General features: G+C 38.5%; 1 protein-coding gene across 6 annotated transcripts in view; it reads right to left on the bottom strand.

The window, feature by feature from the left end:
- Positions 1-12,475: 12,475 nt before the first annotated feature.
- The window catches only part of LOC111259133 (alkaline phosphatase), a 38,737-nt gene continuing 29,505 nt past the window's right edge, over positions 12,476-21,707 (bottom strand). For 4 of the 6 annotated variants that reach the window (XM_022830870.2, XM_022830871.2, XM_022830872.2 and 1 more), the window contains 7 exons: positions 20,411-20,554; positions 19,155-19,231; positions 18,288-18,423; positions 16,859-16,957; positions 16,343-16,622; positions 14,598-14,826; positions 12,476-13,154 (listed from right to left, as the gene is read on the bottom strand). In XM_022830870.2, coding sequence (XP_022686605.1) covers positions 12,990-13,154; positions 14,598-14,826; positions 16,343-16,622; positions 16,859-16,957; positions 18,288-18,423; positions 19,155-19,231; positions 20,411-20,554 — 1,130 coding nt within the window. In that variant the 3' untranslated portion in view covers positions 12,476-12,989. The remainder of the gene's footprint in view (positions 13,155-14,597; positions 14,827-16,342; positions 16,623-16,858; positions 16,958-18,287; positions 18,424-19,154; positions 19,232-20,410; positions 20,555-21,707) is intronic. The other 2 variants (XM_022830875.2, XM_022830873.2) reach the window with 2 other exon arrangements.

Raw genomic sequence — 21,707 nt, 5'->3', positions numbered from 1 at the left:
TTAATTTGCGGTGGTTCATGCTGGATAAATAACTCACTCATACAATATTGGCACTGAAGTTAATTAAAGTAAGAGAGGAATCTTAAATAGAGTGTGATAGAAAACTGTAATTTGTTAAACTGGAGTGTTCCTTCCCCGGCATGTCGAGCTAAATAGACGAATTTTTGCAAGGTTTTAGGAAATATCTGGTATGATCACATTAAGCGGTTTTCATGTAATGTGATATACCTATCCTCGATATTTATATAAGTGGAGTACATCAGTTGGCTGAACAGATGGTTTAACCAATTCTTACTAGGTTACAAATGTGAAGTTTATCTAAGTCAGATTGTTTAGAACGCTGCTTTTTATGTAGCTATTGGGATTGTCACAAATAGCATATGGTTAGTTATACATGATACATACAAAAATCGAATTCTTTGTAATTATGTGTGTGCAATAATGGCACAAGAGAGAATATACTTAATGATATATTTATTGATCACTCTAATCGTACGGTATGTGTAAAATGTAAATAAACATGCCGTAATAAATTAAACTCTTTGAGTATTGTCATGTGAACTTAAGTAAGTTGAGAAAAAGGAATGCACTGCTAAAAGCTGCTCACTTACGAAAACGTGATTGAAAGCTGTCACAGAAGTGACGTAAATCATTGGATATCTACATATATTCGTTCAGAACCATGTTTCTGCCTTAAGCTTTAACATTTGGCGTTCATAACGCGTAAAAGATAATCATTTACAAACAAAATTTGTTAACGGAGCTGCCTGTTATTCCCTGCCCTTTAGGGCAGAAAATAAATGGGCGAAATAGCTTGATTGCAACTTTCGTAGCAATCCTTCGGCATCGTTAATGCGTCAGCGTTAATAAAAGAACTTATTGCAGGATTGTATATATTTAGTCAAACTGTTACGTTAAGTACTTGCTACTTTCTTAGCTGAAGTTATTAAAAGAGAAGAAGAAACCATTTTGAGTTTCAGGTAAAATAGAAACGGTCAACTTAGTCGACTAGCTTAGAGCTTTTGGATTTGAATACAAAAAGCGATTGTCATTAACTTAAGAAGCACGATTTCTTTGAAACACCTTGTTTTCTATTTGCTAACATCACTCAGGGGCTCAAAAGCAGTTAATACATCTAGTTCCCTCTATGCTGATGAAAAATTAATAAACAGATAGGCTTTTTTTTAATTTACAAAGTTATATTAGGAGTATTTCCGTTAAAGTTTTGTGTATATATATATTCTACAGTTGTATATTCTATAGTACATAGTAGTATACAGTTAATTCTAACAATTGTAGTGTAATTAAAAAACGAGCGAAAGCTTGTTCAGTACTTCAAGCAACGCTCATCATGACCCTTGTTTCCTGGAGATCTTTCTCATTAACCAATCAGACTTTGTATCCATCCATTTACGTATGTGTGCGTTGCAAAAACCGTACGGTCCTCGAACTGCTTGTCAAAGGCAACTAAACTTCAGGAGTTTTAGAGCTTGAAGAATCAAGAGTCGATGTGTCCCAATGAGGCCCACGTCGGTGCTGAATCTCACGTTTGTTCAAGTAATGTACTGTGATCCTTACTAAAGCCGAACTATAAATAAGTACGGTTTCGTTCTAGAACTCCCTTATGAGAATCTGTTGTATGTGCAGGCTATATTATGCTTTTCATTGTCCTTTATATGCTGGAGCAGTATGCTACAGCTTCTGTCCTATGTCCTTTGACTTCGATCCGAATTTTCCTAACGTACGATAGTCGTGGTATCAGATTGTAGTCTAGCCACAACAGCTCTCGGATCTGATAAATTCACTAAACCTAGCAAGGGACTGTTCTAGACACAATAATAATATACGTTGGTTTTGCATATAGGAACAGACGAACGAAACAAGTCACCTACGTCCGGTACCTATCTCAATTGTGGGCGAAATATACCCAATTTCGGTGAATAGTCAGAGCTTACGCTTTTGAAATGGTGTACGTCTAGTAAAGTGCGTGGATTCTGTTGAAACATGTAGAAACGAGCACAGGGCGAGCTACATTGGCCACCATCATTTCTAATAAGAACTTAGAAAATATGTGGCGCTAACTAATTGCATAAGTAATTAAACTGCTTTTCGTATGGTAATTGATTTCTTTGCATGGTGATTTTCTTTAGATTCGTACATACATATAGCCTTATCTACATGGAAAACAGTTTTTCAGAAACTAAGCTTTATATTAAGCTAAATATCTTAACAAATTTACCCAGAGCTTTGTTAAAAAGTAGATTCTTCTGTTCTGAAATAATTTTATGTCGTACACCATCATTCAAAGGTAGAAATCACTGCATATTTTCTCGTGGCTATTTGTTTCATTAACATATATGACACTTTACTATGATGGCGCACCGCTTCAACGCCGCAGTCATCCACATCCTATTATTGACCCTTGTGTCCCATTAAATGTGAACAAAAATGTTCTGGGCCCAAACCACTAAAATTTACTCATTAACAGTTTGCCCGTTCTTCATCCCACACCAACAATCAATGCAAAACGCGAGTTAAAGCGACATCACCACCGGTCCATATACATATCTTACATACAGAAAGGCGCCTTAAGATAAGCATGATCGAAAGTGAAGGAGCTATGCAGCGCCAGTTGTCTTTGTCTTGTCGTGGCGTGTATCGCACACAGCCACGGATGCATGCATTACTGCTTAGCTTGACGAGTCTCCCAAACCGCACACGCAGCAGTTCTATGATGGTGTTTATTACCGCGCGTAAACAGCCTGACCTGTACAGCAAATACGCTCACTAATGTCTTTTTAAAGCGGGCGGCTGCTGTGAAACAGGGTCGCACATCTGACAAGCCCTTGTTCCATTATGCTTCCCTTTTTTTATGCTCTTCGAGCTACTCGCTCTATTGTCGCGGTTATTATAAGTTAATGGGACGTACTGACAAGATCTAGAAACTGAATTCGTAAAAGCACCCAGCAGTAAGCAACAAGAAACTAAGTTTTCGGTGCTGTTGCTTTATTGTGATTATAATAGAATGATAGTTCATTACAGAACCGCCGTTCTGGGTGCATCTTCTTCAACGCTAATGATAATGCCGCTTCTTGGTGATGACTGTTGTCGCCGGATCAGATGTTATCTAGGGCCTGGTGGGGGGACCCTCGCTGAAGTAGGAATCTCAAACGGGATCGAGAGGGCTATAGCTTTCAGTAGGGTTCACCGTATGCGCGTGTAACTGTAAAACTTGTCGCCGAAACCTCTTCATTTAGAAGCAATTGTAATTGCCGGCTAGTTATTCTTCTCCGGAGCTAACGAAATGATTATTAAAACATCTGCTAATAAGCAGGGTACCAGCAGTCGCATCTGTTCGACAACACGGAAAAGAATTATCCACGTAGACGTGATTTGGCAAGCCAATACATACAGGCGTATAAATGGTGGTAACAGCAACGCCAACCGTAGCGCAGAAATTCCGAGAACATCGATCGTGAATGGATATAGTAGTAGTGTGTCTGTTTTCATTCGTGATAGCAACGATTGTTGCTTATGTTTTTATAGTGTCACTTATGTTAATGACGAGGCCACAGCGCATGACACAGGCCCCGTAGGTGCAGGAGTGGGTCAGCCAGATGATTTCTACGTGTTGTAATACACAGCGTTTAATGAGATATTTTGTAATAAATAAGACATATAGAATGAACACGATGAATTCGGGGATACGCTTTTTATGACTGACCGTTAAGATAATGTCATGTAACGTCTAAAATGTATGCGCATGCGTCGGCATTGTTTTATTTGCCCTCACTTTGTACAGCTAACATGACTATGGAATGGAGGAATTTTCTAAGCGTATTTTGACAGTCTAATCTACCCCGCCAAAAAGAACTCCAATGTACAAATAGAATAATGTTATATTTACGCTTGGGAGAACAACAGGCCGTTTACACTTGAAGCAGTGTTAATACCAGCCGGAAACCTACCTTTGGCCTATCCATATATATTATGTTCATCAAAACAGTCTTGTCACTACTGTAGGCACTGAATTTGCGCCTCTCGCTGGAGATCGGCTTGAGTTATTTCTAGTCGATTAACATAAAATCTATTCCATCGAATAAATCAAAATCGTTTTTTAAAAATTTGAATTTAACATGATATGTGATACTTGTTGAATACATTTTTTAAAATTAAGTCGGTTTAGTTTGTTATTTGCAACAAGATCTGTTATTCACTAATCAATTTCCTATATTACACTGAGGAGAAAGACGTTCACTTTAGCCATATTGGCTCACAAAGAAATTATATATTTGATTTTTTAATTTATTCACAAGTGTTTTCCTCAAAAGGAAGACAGTTCACTACCAACGTTCTACAAAACTAAGTACCACTGTCCTTAAATTAAGTAAACCGAAATAAACCGATTGGTGTATCAGACTTAATACAAATAATGGAAAAATGGTAAACTGACCCTAGCTTCAATCAGAATGGCTTTTGTAAAAAGTGCAATAAGTTATCTCATTGAATAGTTCTCATATTGATTTACCAAATCTGGTTCGCGCAGGCCCCTAGTTAAGACAGCGCGGTGAGAAGAAAATTAGTGAAACGAGTTTCTACCCAAGAATGATCATTACGACGAAATATCGCCCCATAGCCGTGTAAAGGTTATGCAAAAGCATAAAAAAAAAGTGTATGCAGTTGTTCACATCGGTTCGTACGCAAAACGCATTTTCAGTAACAAACTGTATGTCGTAATAGCCTTGTCATATATTTTTCCTCATTTAGAACTTAAAACTATAAAATGTACATTCCCGTTTCACATGCTGCTTCAGGACCTACTATGGCTGATTAACACAATTTACGTTACTAACACACTTATTACACTGCGCAAAAAAATATGGAACTACAGGGTGTTAATGCTAAAGAAAGTTGACTACTATCAGTGAAAATGCTGTCTATCTGTACCTTACAGGTCAAGCTTAAATTCTATTCGAAGGTTTCTTAAACTCACTTAGACTCGTAATAGGAGTGTGAAAAATTTTCCAGTTTTACATGATATAACGATTAAGGGCTAGGAAGCCCGTGTTAAATTTAATTTTCTGAATAGAGCTAAGCGTAAGTAAATGATGCGAATGACAGTATTACATGAGAGAGATCAACAATAAATACAATTTACTTTTTGAGGGGCATTATAGCTCTCAAGAAGGTATAGATATCTTTCTTTGAAAGGTATGCAGCAGCTTGAATAGACGAAGAGCGTTAAAAAGTATTAAACGGTCGTATTGCCCAATATAGCGACTTTTTTTTATCATTCTATTGTGCGATTATTTAATTTTACTGCTAAAAAGTTTTAAGAAGATTACATGGTCAACCAAAATTTTCAATCCCCGTTTCTACTCAGCCCCCTCATCCACATAGCAAGAGCTTTCGCAGAATTTTCTTTTTCTCACGAGGATTAGTGAAGCCGCTTAACGTTATCTGAGAACTTGAACCTTAAAAACGTTTTTACAAGTGAAAAAATAAAGGTGGCGTCTGCGTTTTACATAGTTTCTGAGGGGGCTATTTGAAACAAAAGAAAATATAAGTACGGTGGAATAAATATTTTCAGTTTTAAGAAACATCATTGGATAGAGAATATTATGCATAGCAGAAAACGCTATACAGATAATATCATTTTGTTGAATCCACTTTGTATGTGTACAGCCATTATGTACTTTATCCTAACACTTTTTTATGCAGGCATCGAAGAAAAAAACATCTGCGAAATGCAGACAGTTTCAGTATAGCTTAAAGACTAAGTATTAAGTAGACTTATTTTTATATGTGGCATCATTTGTAAAGAGTGTTCCTAGGATGAATCAGCAATCCCTGGCTGAAGCAGGCAGTGGTCACTGATTCACATCTCGTTGCGCAACACACGGTATATAATACGTGTAAAATAAATTGTATTGTAGGAGTTCCTATTTTCCTATCCCTTATTTGTCTCAGATTATTAAAGCGCATCATTTGAAAATAAAAAAGGCAACGATCAAATTCTGAGCCCGTTCATAGAATTATAGTAAGCAAGAAAATAAATATGTCTGAGCTTTTTTCGCTGCCACTTTAGCCAGACCGAGGTTTTTTTTATGAATTGCAAATGCGGTACGATGGACTTTTTTAGTGGTTATGCTTGGAAAAAGCACGGCAAAGTTCAACTGCGAAGTAGTTATTAGGGCCAGACAAATGCTATGTCACTACTTTGCTTAAAAGCGGCAAAAATTTAATTTGTGGGAGACTCAATCGGCGTGGGTCAACACAAATGTATCTTTCAATTTTGCCTATTTGTTGCAGTCTTTAACCTTAGCCAAGTACGTTGTACTAATGCCCCCCGTATCTTTTCTCCTTAATTGTTTTGTTGCCATAAGTAAACTGGCGTGGCTAATTAATCAAATTAATTTTCTTACAGTCCCTGACATGTTTTTTGGTATTAATTGCTGGTAATGCTCTAGGCCTCCTTATAAACTAACGAAACTTACATACTTTGATACGTAAGTTCGTATTGACAGATCGCTCAACATTACGAAGCAGCGACATCAAACATTTCAGAAAGTCTATAGGAGTTGTTCTCCTAATTGCTGTAGCTTAGTATTATTCAGAACCAATTCCGCAGTGATCCGCTTAACTGCATTCACCACTGACGATTAAGTCATTCAGATCCCAGATTTCTATTCCACTTACTTCCTATAAATAAGAAAAAAAAATCTCCTGTGGTGGCATACGCAGTTTTGTTGAAGTAAACAGTCCGGCAAATCGACTGCGTCTATTTGCAACGCGCGCAGCGGAAACTTACGTTCTGCAAAAGTCAAACAAAAATCGACAAAAGTACGCAAAATTTTACAGAGGTTTAACGAGTCTGCATTTCATACTCATTCGTGGTGGGTAGATATAATAATGGAATAATTATAGTTCATCGAATTTGAATTCAAGGTTTCCTATGTTTACGTGTCAAAATAGCTAGACTAAAAAAAACACACAAAAAAGCATACCTTTATTTATTAGATTTGTAAATAACTATCATTTTCAGCTGCACTTATTCTTTTTGATTTTAATAACAAAGACGTCACATTATAAGTTCTGTATTTTTATACTTGAACCTGCTTAGTATATTTCAGTAATATATTGAATATGTATCTTAATAATAATAGTTCAAGAATAGTTATGATTAAATTTTTTTAATTTGATCTCAAGCCTTAAATCGAATACATTGCTTCAGCCAGTTTGTGGTTGTTTTAAACCCTAACTTATTTAGTAACGTTGTATGATCTTCGCACATCCATACTCGTAATCAGTTACGACGTAATTTAACTGGAGTAAAGAATAGAACCAAGACTAACAAGAACGTCGAACAGATTTAATCATAAGCCTGACTATTACCTAAAACAGGATTTCACGGTCTAGTTTTCCTCACGAAGCTTAATTTTGTAATGAGCCCTGCTTTCAATGGGCAAAAAAGTAAAATTTCGTCTTCTAGGCCCAAAGGTACATTTACGGGAGTCCTATGGCTCGTTAAGGGAAAAATGGTTTTAATAAAGAATTTTTCCCAGCATTTCCCTCGTGATTATCAATCTTGTGATTGCTCCATAGAATAAAAATTATGTCGAAATTCGAAAACTCTACATAGGCGCGACCCTGTCAGATATGACTGTTGTAGGTAACTGTAGGTAGGGTAATTTCCATACTCAGATTACACTAAAATCGCATCTTAAAGTAGTTTGAGCTACTCTTTCAAATTATCTTAACTAAATAAACCCCCTATTTTTTTTAGTTTTCAAAAGAAGTTCCATAGCTCTCTCTTTGTGAGTATCGTGTTGATTATTTGATTATTTGCTAACTCAGTGTCAGCAGACTAAATTTCACCGCACAGCAGGCCAAGGTCACGGCCACTATCCCCAACCTCGTTATCTTCGCTAACCTCATCATGATGGTCATTGATTATATTGACTGTTAGCCCGGTTAAACCGGAGTGAGCAGAAACAGCGGAAGGAAGCGAAGGTGGAAATACAGGCATTAAAAACCGACTGAATTGAGAACTACGCAAAAGTTTATTGCGACTCTAAAATATATACAGTGTAACGGAAGAAAAATGGCTCTAGGTGTTTGGTGACCGGGAGATACCTGGCAGTTGAAAAGGATTAGAACGTTTTTGGGAGATACAGAATGTTCGAAGGCAGACTGGGGTCTTCAAGCTGTGACGATATATGTATTGTTTCTTAATCTCGTAGAAAACATTATAATGTCATCATCTTTATAAAATGTCAAGTATATGATATTAATTATAACACAGCTACATATGGTTGTGTTCCCTTGAGATGTAGCAGAAAGTTAGCGGTCAATCGCTGATGCGAAATTAACATTTAATGTCAAATTTTCGTGAGAATGCATTTTTTTAATCAACCAATGTAAGTCATTTATTCACGACAGATAGAGCTCTGAACTTTATATATATTATAACAACATGGCATACTAAGCTTTATATGCTATCCTACGCAACTATACATATAACGGCTTCATGATCTAAGCTAAGGTTAAGGTATGATACAGTTCCTGCTATAGTCGATTTAAGATTCATCGGGTTATTCAGATCCTACTAATGATTGCATTGTACTATAATGTACCATGTTATTGCTATTGTTTAGTCAATTACTAAGCAGAACTGTCTAGCGATTGAACTTGTGAGCAGGAAGAAGCATGATACAGATTACGAGGTCGTCTACACCTGGTACAAATACAATATTTATTAGATTGCTGAAATTCCCATACTCTGCCTAGGCGATAGTAAAAGCCGCGCATAGACCTGCATAGCACATCACTACACCTCTGTTAGACTGGTCAAATTTTTTTCATACAATCCGTTATAGCGCCTGCTTCACAGAGTTTGGGACCCGTCTCTGCTAATCGAATTACATAGCAATTTTGCAAGGCTTTCTTGAACCATTGGAGTTGCCAATAAGTTCAAACGGCGACGGAGGTCCGTTACGAGTCGTCCAGTGCACCACCGAGATTTTTCTGGGGCCTTCGTGTAATTTAAGTTCTTGAGATTCTCCATTGTGAGATCATTTCATATTAAGCTCACCCCGTATACGGGAACTGATGTAATTTTGAGGTGGAGAACTTGCAAAATAGAGCTTTTCTGTATCGTTTTATAATGGAGTGAGATAAAACTGTGACCATTATATAAGGTTACCTACCCTAAATGAATCGATCAGCGGTCGGCCAGAGAGGTACAGCGTGTCACGGATCGCAACTATGCTACCTCTCCTGAATTTAACTGTATTAATTTTGGTTAGACTGACGGCAATCCCAATTCCGCCCGATAGAATGTAATATGGCTTAGGCTTACTACGCATGGAAGTGGATACTCCCTTTAATAAATTCGTACGCTTAGAAGAAAACCTTCATCGTATTTCTGGATCTACATATCTTGTTCAAAAGACCCTTAAATGAGACGAAAAAAGGGCCACACCTGCAGGATCACACTTGTAATTTGAAAGAGCGCTGGCAGCGTTGAGACCCCTCATCGATTGTAGCATTATTATTCTGGAGTATCACTGCCATTAAGTTAAGCACGGTTGCGGGAACGGGCGAGGATGCTTAAGGCGAAGTTGCTTGCGTAGGTATATTGCCGAAAACTATTTTAAATTCGCTTGATTCCAACTAGTAGGATTTTGCATGCTGTTTGAACCGAAGGCTTTTCGCTGAATTCATGTCGTTCCTTGGGTGTCGCACTCGCGCTTCGCAGAAACACGTTCAATCTCCTTGCATGCAGATACGAGAGAAGTTTATAGCAGATACTTTCTTCGCAGTTACGCGGCCACGACGTCGACTGACTTGGGCCTTTACCATTTGGGATAACGAGACGCGTTTCACTCTGCCAATAACTACCCGGATAAGCGGTCTAGCACGACGCCTGCCCCACATCAACTTTGGGGTGTTCATTTCGAACACTGCCCTGTTCGGTGGTCTTTTTTTAGTGTAGGATTTCGAGCAGCTGAGTCTGTTTCAGGACGCAGAACTCCTGGCTAAGCCTTTCACGTTAGCCCATTGTCGGGTTGTCTGATGCTGCATTGAGTGGTAAGATCCCCCTGAGGTGTCATTAGATGAAAACATTCTAACGAATTGGCCGATAAACACTGATGAGGCAATGGAACACAATACACACCTGTGGGGCCAATACACTTATATAAACGACGGCCGACTTCTCTCATGGAAATAGCTTCCTACCGTTTCAGGTATTTTTTGCGCTGGATAGGATATGTCTTCCGGCAAATCATTTTGAACGCTGCGGCCACTGGCCCCGTTTACGACTGTAGTCTTGTCAGTAGCATGAAGACATCCTAGGTGGCCGAAGTGGCAATCATATGTGAACCATTACCGATGTCTCTTGTTGAGAGCTGAACAAATCGAGGATTGCAGGATGTTGACGAGAGCACGGGAATAGATCTCAACATCAATTGAGTTTAGTACTGAGAAGACATTATGAGTCTGCTCCAAGAGTTTTAAGTCCAATGTGCCCAATGTAAATTTGGTCCCCCGAACTAGCGACAGTCTTGAGGAGACCTCAAAGTTTAATCCGTGCCCGAGGCTGTTTTTTTCCGACAAAAAGAGTGATTCTTTTTAACGCATTTGTCTAGGCACGCGTGGAAGTTTCCTGCTATGATGACGAGAGCTCCACGGTTTGTAGACTTGGAATGCACTCCTTCTGATGTGGCCGTACATACGCCGCTACAAGCCGTATTCAAGGGCCACACAAAACCATAACGTTGTCCTCCACGTGGTGCGGAATGCGTCCGTAGCTTAACGCTTATAAAGCACCAAGATTCCGCCATTGTAGGGGTTGTAGTTCGTTTCCTTTTGCGATGGACTTGGACCAAAACTGGCAGGTTCTATGGCCGGGCTTAGTCGTGTTGAGTCACCAGCGCTACAAACGTGCACTTGCGTCTCCTCTGTATACCTCTTTTCATAGAATGCATTCCTTGTACCTCTAAAATACACTGTCTTACTTACCTTATAAGAATCCTAACCTAACCTAACTTAACCTAACCTAACCCATTTGATCGGTCCCGATTAGCAGACCTTTTATTAACACTTCACAAATATCAGAAAATCAAAGTGTAACGCTGTTGGATAACGTCGATTGAAAATGAAGTCGAGTTCCCGTGTTGCGGTTCTGATGACAGCAAAAGGATGGTTCGCAACAGCATATAAGCATTTTACGGATGAAATTATTATGACGGCACACTGAGCATATGTATAGTTCTTTCGTTAACTATCCGATTGACTGAAAAATGCACTTTGAAAGTTCCAAACAATTTTTAGTTACAAAGACTACCAATATACAATATTTTTGTAAAGGGCTAAAACCTATGTTTGTTGTCTTTTAGGTATTTGTTGTATAAACGATGTACACAATACAATAGTTTATGTACATTGCGAGAGTCCACTCATAAATTATACGGCAAAAACATAACCTTTATTAAGACACACGAAACTTTTTAGATCTATCGAAAGTTCGGTCGTTTCGTAAATGGAAGCAACGTTATAGGATAGAGTATATAAATAAGTGATGATCGAGCATATGAGCGTGCTGTTGTGTTCTTCCTCTTCGAAGATGGGCGCCCACCTGTCCCTATTCAGGCTGCTACGCGTAGGAAGACTTCGATTACAACAGGAAATTTCTATGAGAATCGAGCTCTGCTTCAAACGCGCTACTTGTCAAATCTTTCACTTATGCTAAAAATGGTGAGATTTTGAATGGTGAGGTTTGATTTGAGAGAAAACGACGAATATAATTTGCATGTTATTAAATCAGTGGTCGGACGTGTACCTTGATACATCATCAGCAACATAGGCCTAATTAATTAGCACATATGCGCCATTTATTGTACATTGTCGCCAGGGACTTTAGACCTAACAGAAGAGCACTTCTTAGCCCTAGAAGACGGAATCAAGGTGAACCGACCTTTGAGCGTATCTACATTTCATCACGAACTCAACCATTTTAAACTTCGCGTCTTATTTGCAGTACTTTTGCGTATGTGTTTTTTGCATTGAGTTTTAACCCACGAGCTATCGACACTTTATAAGTGGCGAATATGGTAACCTGCATAACAAGAAGGGTGGAAAAACCTTACCTATATACTTTGTTTGTCAAATCTTCTACCTACTAATAGACGTTTTGGGTTAGCATTCAATCAAGTGGTGTTATTTATTTTTTTAGAATTTTAGAAAATTTTTTTAGATTAGTTGTTTAAGTTCAGATAAATACTCTGCGCGTATTACAAATGCGCTAAATTATCGATTCTTCTAATTATAATATTACACATACACAAGTAAGGCAAATTCGAGACTGTCAAGTAACTGGTCGCAAACGAAAGAACAAATGTCGCTTTACATCAAGTAAAAATGTCATACACTAATTTTACACGTAACGAAACGAAATCAGCACAGATGAGACTTTTACTTCGTAACTTGTACTCATTTATTATTTGGTTTGATTAATGAGTTGTTACAATATCACAATAGATAGGTTAGATTGCTATATACAGTAGAAAATAAATATTTAAGGCTGGTACAGTACCTACATGGCGTGACTTCAACATAGTAAAAATGTTTTACACGGCCGATTTTTAGGCTGAATATTCATCCATTTTATATTATTAGTGTCATTTAAGAAAACGCATATAAAAAACGATTATCGATAGCGGTGTTTCTGTTAATTTTAGTTGATTAGACACAAAAAATACCTCTGATTTTTATGAACACCTTACACATAGTCTAATTTGAAGCGTTCAAATAATCTACGATCTTAAGTCTCGAGTCTGGAAAGCAATTGAAATAGGGTTCTATAGAGAGAGAGATTTTATTCCGCAACTTAATAGCAACCAATTGGTACCGTCCATTTCGGGATCCTAACAAAAAAACATTTAGATAACTGATTTCCACTTATGATCATGAAGATAAGCTTCCGATCACGACTTAACGAACGTACCGTGCGAATTTAACATTGTATTTAATCCTTGATGTTGCCACAGCTGCTGCTGCTCTGGATGCTTTCCTATTGATGCGCCATAGGGATTTGTTCTCTTGGCGACTTTATGAACTCTTCGACCTTGCGTGAGACGATTGGGGGATTTCTGTAAGATCGTGTCACTGCTGTTAGAAAACAGAATAACTGTAAACATACGGATTATACTGATAAACACGTTGCCTTTGTTTTTAATCTGTATCGCAGATGTATGCGACTAATAAATATTTGAAGCAATTTTCAAACGGCAATACTGTTGTCATCAACTGCCAGTAGGCTATACACAAGGTTCGAAATTTGTGGGCCATAGTGGGGATCCGTTCAACCGCTATTATCAATTGTAGACAAAAGCTACAGGTTCCTCATACAGGAGGTAGGAAATCCACTTTGGAAATACGAGCGAAAAAGTGACCAATGTCTTAACGCCAAAAGAACCGTACGTGCGGCTTTAAGCTTTTTCAGTCGGAAAGTCCAACGTTAGCGATTTCCGCCGGCGTTCGATTTCGAAGGGTCACTAAGAACTAATGAGAATAATATCAGGTCATAGTATTTCTTTCTAAAGGCGAGAGCACTACAAAAGAAGTAGCTTAGAAGTAGTGCATAAGCCGTAGCGGAACCGCGGATCAATAATTTGTTAAATGGAAGACAATATGCTTTTTGGTAAAACGGAAAATTTACTGGTTATCTAAATAAATATACCTAGAACCGGCTTTGTGACCATTCAAGCATTATGGACTTACTTCTAGGCGCATTATACATGACGTGAGCAAACCTCTAGCGAATCTCACGGTATCAGCATCGCGTCAGATACTGCTATAGTTATTCATTGTTTTAGAGGATTTTTTAAAAATAATTTAGCCACTTAGTGGGCCACGTAGACTCCGAACTGAGGTCACATTGTTCGAAACGAACGGCAGGAACATTGACTGAGGAACATGAACGGCAGATCTACGTCTTCAAGTTGAAAAAAAAATTACCTCAGAATGTCTGTCTTCATTTAGGCGCAGCTCATGGAGGAACGACATCAATGATATCCCAATTTACCCCCGACATCGACTCATACATATGACCTTAAGATCTTACCTTCATACTGTATATACAAAGGTCCCGACATTTATGGTTAATTTATTCACCCTCATACGAAAAATGTGTAGATTCTAGTTCACCAGCAACATCGAGTTCCACCGAAATCATCTCACTGATTTTCTTGACAACCGAAATTTTAAATGTGTTCAGGATGCAGCATTGAATCTTATAAGGTCAACTACATTTTTTTACGCTAACTTAGAAAATAGTTATTTCCAGAGACTAGCCACATATGATTGCTACATAATTTCATAACTATACGCAAGTATACTGTCACGACATTTTAGCTGAACATAAAATAGTTGATTATTAATACTTAATATATAGAGATGGGGCATGCGCGGTAGCAGACAGCACAAACAAAGAGTAGCGACAGTAAATGGTCTCTTGTCATTGATGGACTTCATTTCCTCTCAGCCATATATCGATAGGTTAATAACAGATAGTTTCAGCTTATCAAGAGCACCTGTGGGCTGCGATTATTCGTGACAAAGGCTGATGTCTCATTTCGGCGCGAAACGAGTACTTCAGCGTCTTCAGCGCGTCTTGCCATTGGCAGATGTTGACGAGGAGCTCGGTTGATAGATTGACGTAATTCACCTGGAAGCTCTACCACAACGTGTCGAGGAGGTGGATTTTTCAGCACGTCAGGTGCGATTGTTTGTCCATTTATATGATCGATCATCGTTAGGTTGCTGGATTAAAGACGTACGAAGAAGGGCAGAATATGAATGAGTGTTACAATACCGAGTGCATTTCACAGGCTATTCCACTTCGAGCATTCAAGGTTATAACAAAGGGGACTTTTGTAGATAATAAGCCCATTCGATACTGGCCGCAGCCACAGCACGATGTTAATTAAGGATTAACCTGCCATGAGGTCAGCGACAATTGGGCCGATAAACAACCATTATACGAAGTGATGTACTGAACGTGTTCATGTTAAAGTATTGGCAAACACATGTATATTCGAACTTTGGAGGGCATTGTACGATTCGCGTAACAAAATGAATTATATAAATAAATAATAATATAAAATGTATATATGAATCGAAATTTATATAGAAAATATATGAATCGAAAAACTTTAGGAGAGTGTAGGGAGGACGGCGTAGATAGATGCTCACCTAATGTTCTATGCTGTACATTAGCAAGGTAGTAGTGGTAGTTAACCTAAAAAGCTTTATGAGTATTGCAATTTAGCTATCGTATGCGCAGGTATCCAGCGCAGAACATTTCAATACACCGATGTTATTTTTACCTAGGTGTGATTACATTAGAGAACAGGCCGGTGAATGGGTGGGGCACATGCAAACCAGCTAGAAGATCCCTGATAATAGTCTGGACCGACACAAAACATTAAATAGCAATCTCCGGTTTTTTTTTTTTATCAAGGTATGTTATTAATTATCGATACCAGATGAGTACTAAATGAAACATCGAATCTATTCCCACAACGACTTTGCAAACAGAAAAAATGAACTTCAGCTTATCGTAGTAAATGACGACGGTACTTAGAAATCGAGAAATATGAACAGCTGTTAACAGGTACATAGTGTACTCACAGGCCTGATGCAAAAAGCTGTAGTTTATTCGCCAGTTACAACTGGTCCTTTGGAACATGACTTGTTTTTATGCAGCTTGTTTTTATCGACATTAGAAGTTCATCCAAATATAACATATTACGTTTTTGTAACCCATTCATTCCAAGACTAATTAAGCTGCACCACTGTGTGCAGTCATTGCCTATAGACCAGATCATCATACTGTAAAATGTTTAAGCGAGCATACTCTACCCCGGCGGACAAAAGACTAGCAAAACCTTTGATACCTTAGTCTATGTAACCATTAATTTAGGTGCTCTCATGTGGAGAAAATAATATTCTCGTAACAAGCAGAAGTAATTTATTGGTGTACATCTGAGCTTAAATTCTGAGATTTTACCGACAAGTGTATCCGGTTTTGGTATATTGCTCTCAGAAAGCATACGTAATTTGTATGTTAATTAATTGTAGGGTAACTGGCCGCACCAAAGATCAACACATTTTGAAGTTTGTGTCTCGTTAAGCGTAAGGGCACTAGGAGCAACGTCTCCCGTTATCTCAGCCAAAACCGCAGCTGTTTCAATACCCTAAAACGCTTCTCAGATTCATGCAGAAATAAAAAAACAAAGGCAAAATAAAAAGCTACGATTGCCTGCCGCTGATTTACCTTGCAGCGGCGAACTTGCTTATAACAGGGTCACGTGCATTTCTTCGCAGAGCGCCACTAACATGTGCGTATCTATTGAATGGACCTCTGCGATCGCAATGACCCACACGTAGTCCGATACATGCAGCATATGCCAGGGCATGTGGTATATAGGTGTTGTCGTGGGTACCCGTAAAAAGATGAGCCCAAGGTCCTTTTGCGTAGACAGCCACATCTTCGCCGCCATGGACTCCTTTTTTCGTATGCATCATAGCCGGCTGAAGAAAATGATTCACCATCGCTACAATAGATAAGAAGAGCATTATATTACTACAAAAACTCATAAAGGAAAGAAAGGACGTTATACTAAACGATGGAGGTTTTTTATAATGGGACATCTTCGTTCATATGAAACCTGTCTGCGTAATCACCCCCTAAAGGGGAATCTCGCCTAGTGTGTGCATTTGTAGAAGCAATGCATTGGGGGTTAACAAAGTAGTTGCATTGCTAAATTGGTAAAGCCAGTCAGGCACTTACTAAACCGGTCTTCGTCATCTTCGTTGAGACTGAACCCTGGTCCAGCAGCGTAGCTCAATGTGCTATAGAGTTTTTTGTTGATGTCTCTTCCGGCATGGCCTAAAATGATATCCGGAATAGAACTGATCAAAAGCTGTGTAACCGATAAGGGACGAAAGCTTAACCCATATAGTTGTTTAATCATGCAAGAAACTCCTATCTTATCTTTGAACCCTTGATCCAACAACTACTTCCACTAAAATTTTTAGCTAAATAGCTATTGCATTATAGCGGTGCAGCTCTTTGCGAAATACATATATATATTAAACTTTGGTTTTGAAGTCCTTTAATGTATAATTTAGCATACGATTTCTAGATCTCTTAAAATAAAATCCCGTTAGACGCTTTGGCACTTACGATGTGGTGACCCTCGGCAGGCTGAATGCGTATGAAAAACCAGAATCTGATTTATTAAAGTTTGTTTTTTCAAATGTATTATTCCGTTTTCACTTATCTAGACAAGTATTTGTTTACCGAAAGGAAATAAATATGATATTATATAGCATGTTACCACCGCCAGGTTTACCGGTAATTTAAATGTATAAAAAATTCGTTTGGCACATGCAGCGTCCGCAGCAGTCGAAGAATTTTGCTGTGCAAGCTTAACGGGTGGAAACCAGCTCGGCGATCCAAGTAACTTCAATAGATACTAGATTATATGACCCGAAAGGAAATACTGCGAATTTTTCTGTATTTCAAAGACGCGGGCTAAGCTCGGAATTTCCCTAGGCCAAAATTTGCCCATCTAATAGCTTTGTGCAGCGCATCGCACAATCTAACAAAAAATTTATAGTAGTTTACGGGTCTCAATAACTTTTCCTACAGTCTAGCCGGTTCAAATCCGTATTACATATCAAGGGCGCTTCTTAGTGCCTGAAACAACCAGGTAACGCGGAGGAAACTGCCACCAGGCAAGCTGTATCCGGGAGCTATTAAGAAATGGGTTGTTCGTTTTTTTTTAATTTTTTTTTGTAAAAATCAATGTGCTCAACAGAAATCTTTAATATCTGGAAATTCTATTATCGCCACTGCTTTTGTAGCACTAATTGTTTCTTTTCAAAAAACGGCTTTTTATGTAAGAGCACTTTTATATAACAATTAAACATGTTACGTGTAGCATATTTTGTACCTTACATTTTAGCTGAGTAACGGGGATAGGACTTGCGACTAAGATCGAAAGCAGTAGAAGTTAAAAAAACATTGTGCGCCACAGAATCCTAGCAATAACTTACTTCATACTCGCCTAGATCACGAACAATCTGTAACTGTTCACTGATTTTTTTCATTGTACAATTTGTTTTTAAAAAATTGTTTTGCATAGGTCTGCATACCAGTCGAAATATCGTATATAATCAGCTGTCAGCGTGATAATTGTCTACTAGAATATTACCAAGAATGTCATTTCCTCGGGATGCGTATCCATTAATAGTGAACGCGTGCGAATGGTCGGCTGTTACAATAGTGAGCGTATCTTGTTCGGATGTCATGGATGCTGCCGCTGCAATTGCCTTATCGAACTGGTACACCTAAAACCCAGAAAAATTAGACGGGTATATTCAAAAGGGCGACGGTAACTAGACGTGACCTAATGACGCACGTTAATATATGATCTGTTTATTGTGTATAACGAACGGCTGTTTGTTGCGAGCTTATCTGTTAGCGTTTAAAGCCGAAAGAGACCAACGCTACAACAGTTAAGTGTTAAACAATGCCTTGTGTTTTATTAGCGAATTTACTGAATTCGTATAATTTTTATGATATTTTCTGGTCATAGTTGACAGTTTTGCGACCACGATCATAATTTTAAACTGAAACATTTAAAAAGTTAGTTTGAGAAAAAAGTGTTTCAAGCACTGAGATAGCCGGTCGAGTTGGATTTTACTGGTAAGATAACCGTCTGCTATGGTAACCATGTATCAACGCCGACGTATAAACCAACGTTAGTCGCTAACTCATGCTTACCATGGCGACACAATGGAAAGGGATGTGCATTAGCCGCTCAATCAGCACCGGTCCTTAAGGATTATATTTAGGATAATATTAAATGTCGGAAAGGGTAAAAACAGTAGTTAATTATAGCATCATCGTAAATGTCATGCATCTTTAATACGTTTACATCTATGGTATATGCTGTTTTGTTGCTCCATCTACCAGATCGATGCACATTGTCGGGCCATTTATCGATTGTTATACGAGAGAACAGGGTGTCTATGCGTATTTGTGTTCTAATCAAAATGAATTTTTGACACATTGTCACCTCCTCAAGAGAATAGCCGGCCAGATTTTCGTGATGTGCCGTGTCGATACGGGCTCCTTCGACAAACAACACATAGCCTGTCAAATTGAACGAAAACAGGATAATTTTGCATTTAGTATCAACTTTATAAGTGCTTTAATTTCTTTCGAAAGAAATTTTAAACATCCGACAGTTTAAACGTATTGTTTGAGCGAATCCTTTTTCCTATATAGGCCGAAGCCTTTTAGCTTCCTTTATTGAGCTTATTTTATCGAGACTACGAATTATTTTAAGCAGAAAGCTCCTCGGACGGCTCAAATACAACCGCACAGTAGACTGCTGTTCAGGATGTATCAAAAAGGCACTAAATGTCGTTTGTTGAAACTGAATAATTGTGAGTTTCTATAAACCTAAAGAAGTTGAATAAGGTTAGAGTAAAACGTAACGTGTACAATACGCTGCGACTATCTAAACTATTCTGCCAATATGATTGTTCGAGTTTAGCACTAGAACAAAGTCTAGCGTTCGCTGTCGATGTGCAGTTAAATCGCATAGGATTACCTGTGTTACCTCGCTCATAGTGACTACAAGATAAAAGACTAACAAAGTCGATTTAAAAGTACAATTATCATAAAAGCACTTATGACCAAGTGCAACTTTCTTGGACAGCTTCGGCATAACACGTTTTCAACCCACAGCTATTGACTACATTTATCTGTCTCAACTGAAATAACATTAATATCAACTTAAGCACATATCTCCAAAGGACTGCACGAGCGGCTGCCGCAAGGACTTCTAGCCGAGTCGTCTTGGCATTGCCAACTTTCGCCTGTTTCAGAGGACAATGACCCTATCGCACCCCAACAGACCTGCTGTTCTTTAATTTCTTAGAAATTCAAAATGTTCTAATACGGCCTAACGAAACAAATGTCTTTTATGTAAAGGGGAACGCGTACATATTCAAGCATAGATACCTACTTGTACGTATCTTGCAGACTAAGTATGACGCGCATCAGAGCATTACTCTATTTCTCTCGTTTAAATGTCTCTAATAAGAATGATAACGCCAGACTGTGATAATGATGTGGCCCGCAAGAAAAATTTTAATAACAGCATCTAGAATCTAATGCAAGGACCGATCTGTGCATGGTGACGGTACCGGGTTCCACCCGCGTTAGGTTATAGGTCAAACAGCTGTTTTGCAGTTAAAGGACTTCGGAAGCAAAGTACAATAAATGTTTTTACTCGAACTACTAGAATCCTGACCGCTAACGTACCAGAAGGCGATTGGCTGAGTTTGTTGATGGCAGCCTTTGTCATTTCCTCAAGCGTTGGCTGGTCCTTCCCAGGTATCTCTTCTCCGTTGCTCTGTGCCAGAATTTTGTCCATCGAGTACACCATTGCTTCCGACGCGAAAAGTCCTGCAAGAAATATACATTAAATTACTAATGTACCAGTAGGAACAAAATTTTCATTTAAATGACACTCAATGTGGCAGCGAATGAACGATTTACGTCAACGAAAACAACTTCCACCGACTGTAATTATCAAGTCTGATATGCCGCCGCGATAATCCATGTGCGATAAAAGTGTACTGTGAACATATGGAGCCACGTTTGCGGGAGTTCACTCCCACCTGGGCCAATTTACATGTTCATCTATTTTACTAAGAAAAAATAATGCAGTTATTCTTAGCTTTAAAATCAATCAAGAGAGCTTTAAAATGTAATGTATGTCATTTTGTCAGATATATCTGAACAGGCTGAGATACCTAAGTTGGCTTTTATGATATAATCTATTCGATTAAAAAAATACCTATAAACAACATTTCTGGACACTCCTTCCTCGATTTCCGATCAGCCAAGAAATAAATAAACATCGAGCCATTCCTTATCGTTCGCGGTTGTTTCGTCGAAAAATTAATTGGAAAAAAAATACACGTACATATTCATCCAAGCAATCAGTTTCGTCCCGCCCTGTTTAATCAGACATTTTTTCACAGATAAATGGATGTAACCTTTTACATGGTTACGAGATACTGGCTTGTGGCGTATCTCAAATATTTTGGCCTAACCTTAATAACGACGCATACTGCACGATGCACGTATATAGATTATTAGACTGGATGCGTAATGATATGACTGTGGTGCACCTTGTTGTACATAAAAATATTGGTATGAATATTCTGCGATAATTTCGTTCATCCTTTCGAGTGCTTCACAGCAGCTGGCTACTGGGATGGATCGGTTACATTCTATTCTTCGTTGCTACCTATATTTTAGAATATGGGCTTCGTTGTGTTTAACGAGATAGCGCCCTGTGCGCTTCGGGTCATTGAAATATCTGGGAATAGTGCATTTGTACATTGGGTTGAGTCATAAACATTGGCCATTTTTAGTACCTGCGGGCTGCGTCGAAAGAACGACCAGATGAAAACTGATGTGATAACGATTTATAACAAAAGCCAATAAACAACAGAGGCGAATATAGATGCAGATACGGGTTGCTTTCCTTCAGCTATTTATTTGAGGTTCTTTATGCCTCCGTTCAATTGTCGTAAAGCACACTATCTAT

The sequence above is a fragment of the Varroa jacobsoni genome, unplaced genomic scaffold, assembly GCF_002532875.2.
Source record: "Varroa jacobsoni isolate VJ856 unplaced genomic scaffold, vjacob_1.0 scaffold_296, whole genome shotgun sequence".
NCBI lineage: Eukaryota > Metazoa > Arthropoda > Arachnida > Mesostigmata > Varroidae > Varroa > Varroa jacobsoni.
The sequence above is the reverse complement of the archived record's forward strand: the minus strand, read 5'-3'. Positions and strand labels throughout refer to the sequence as shown.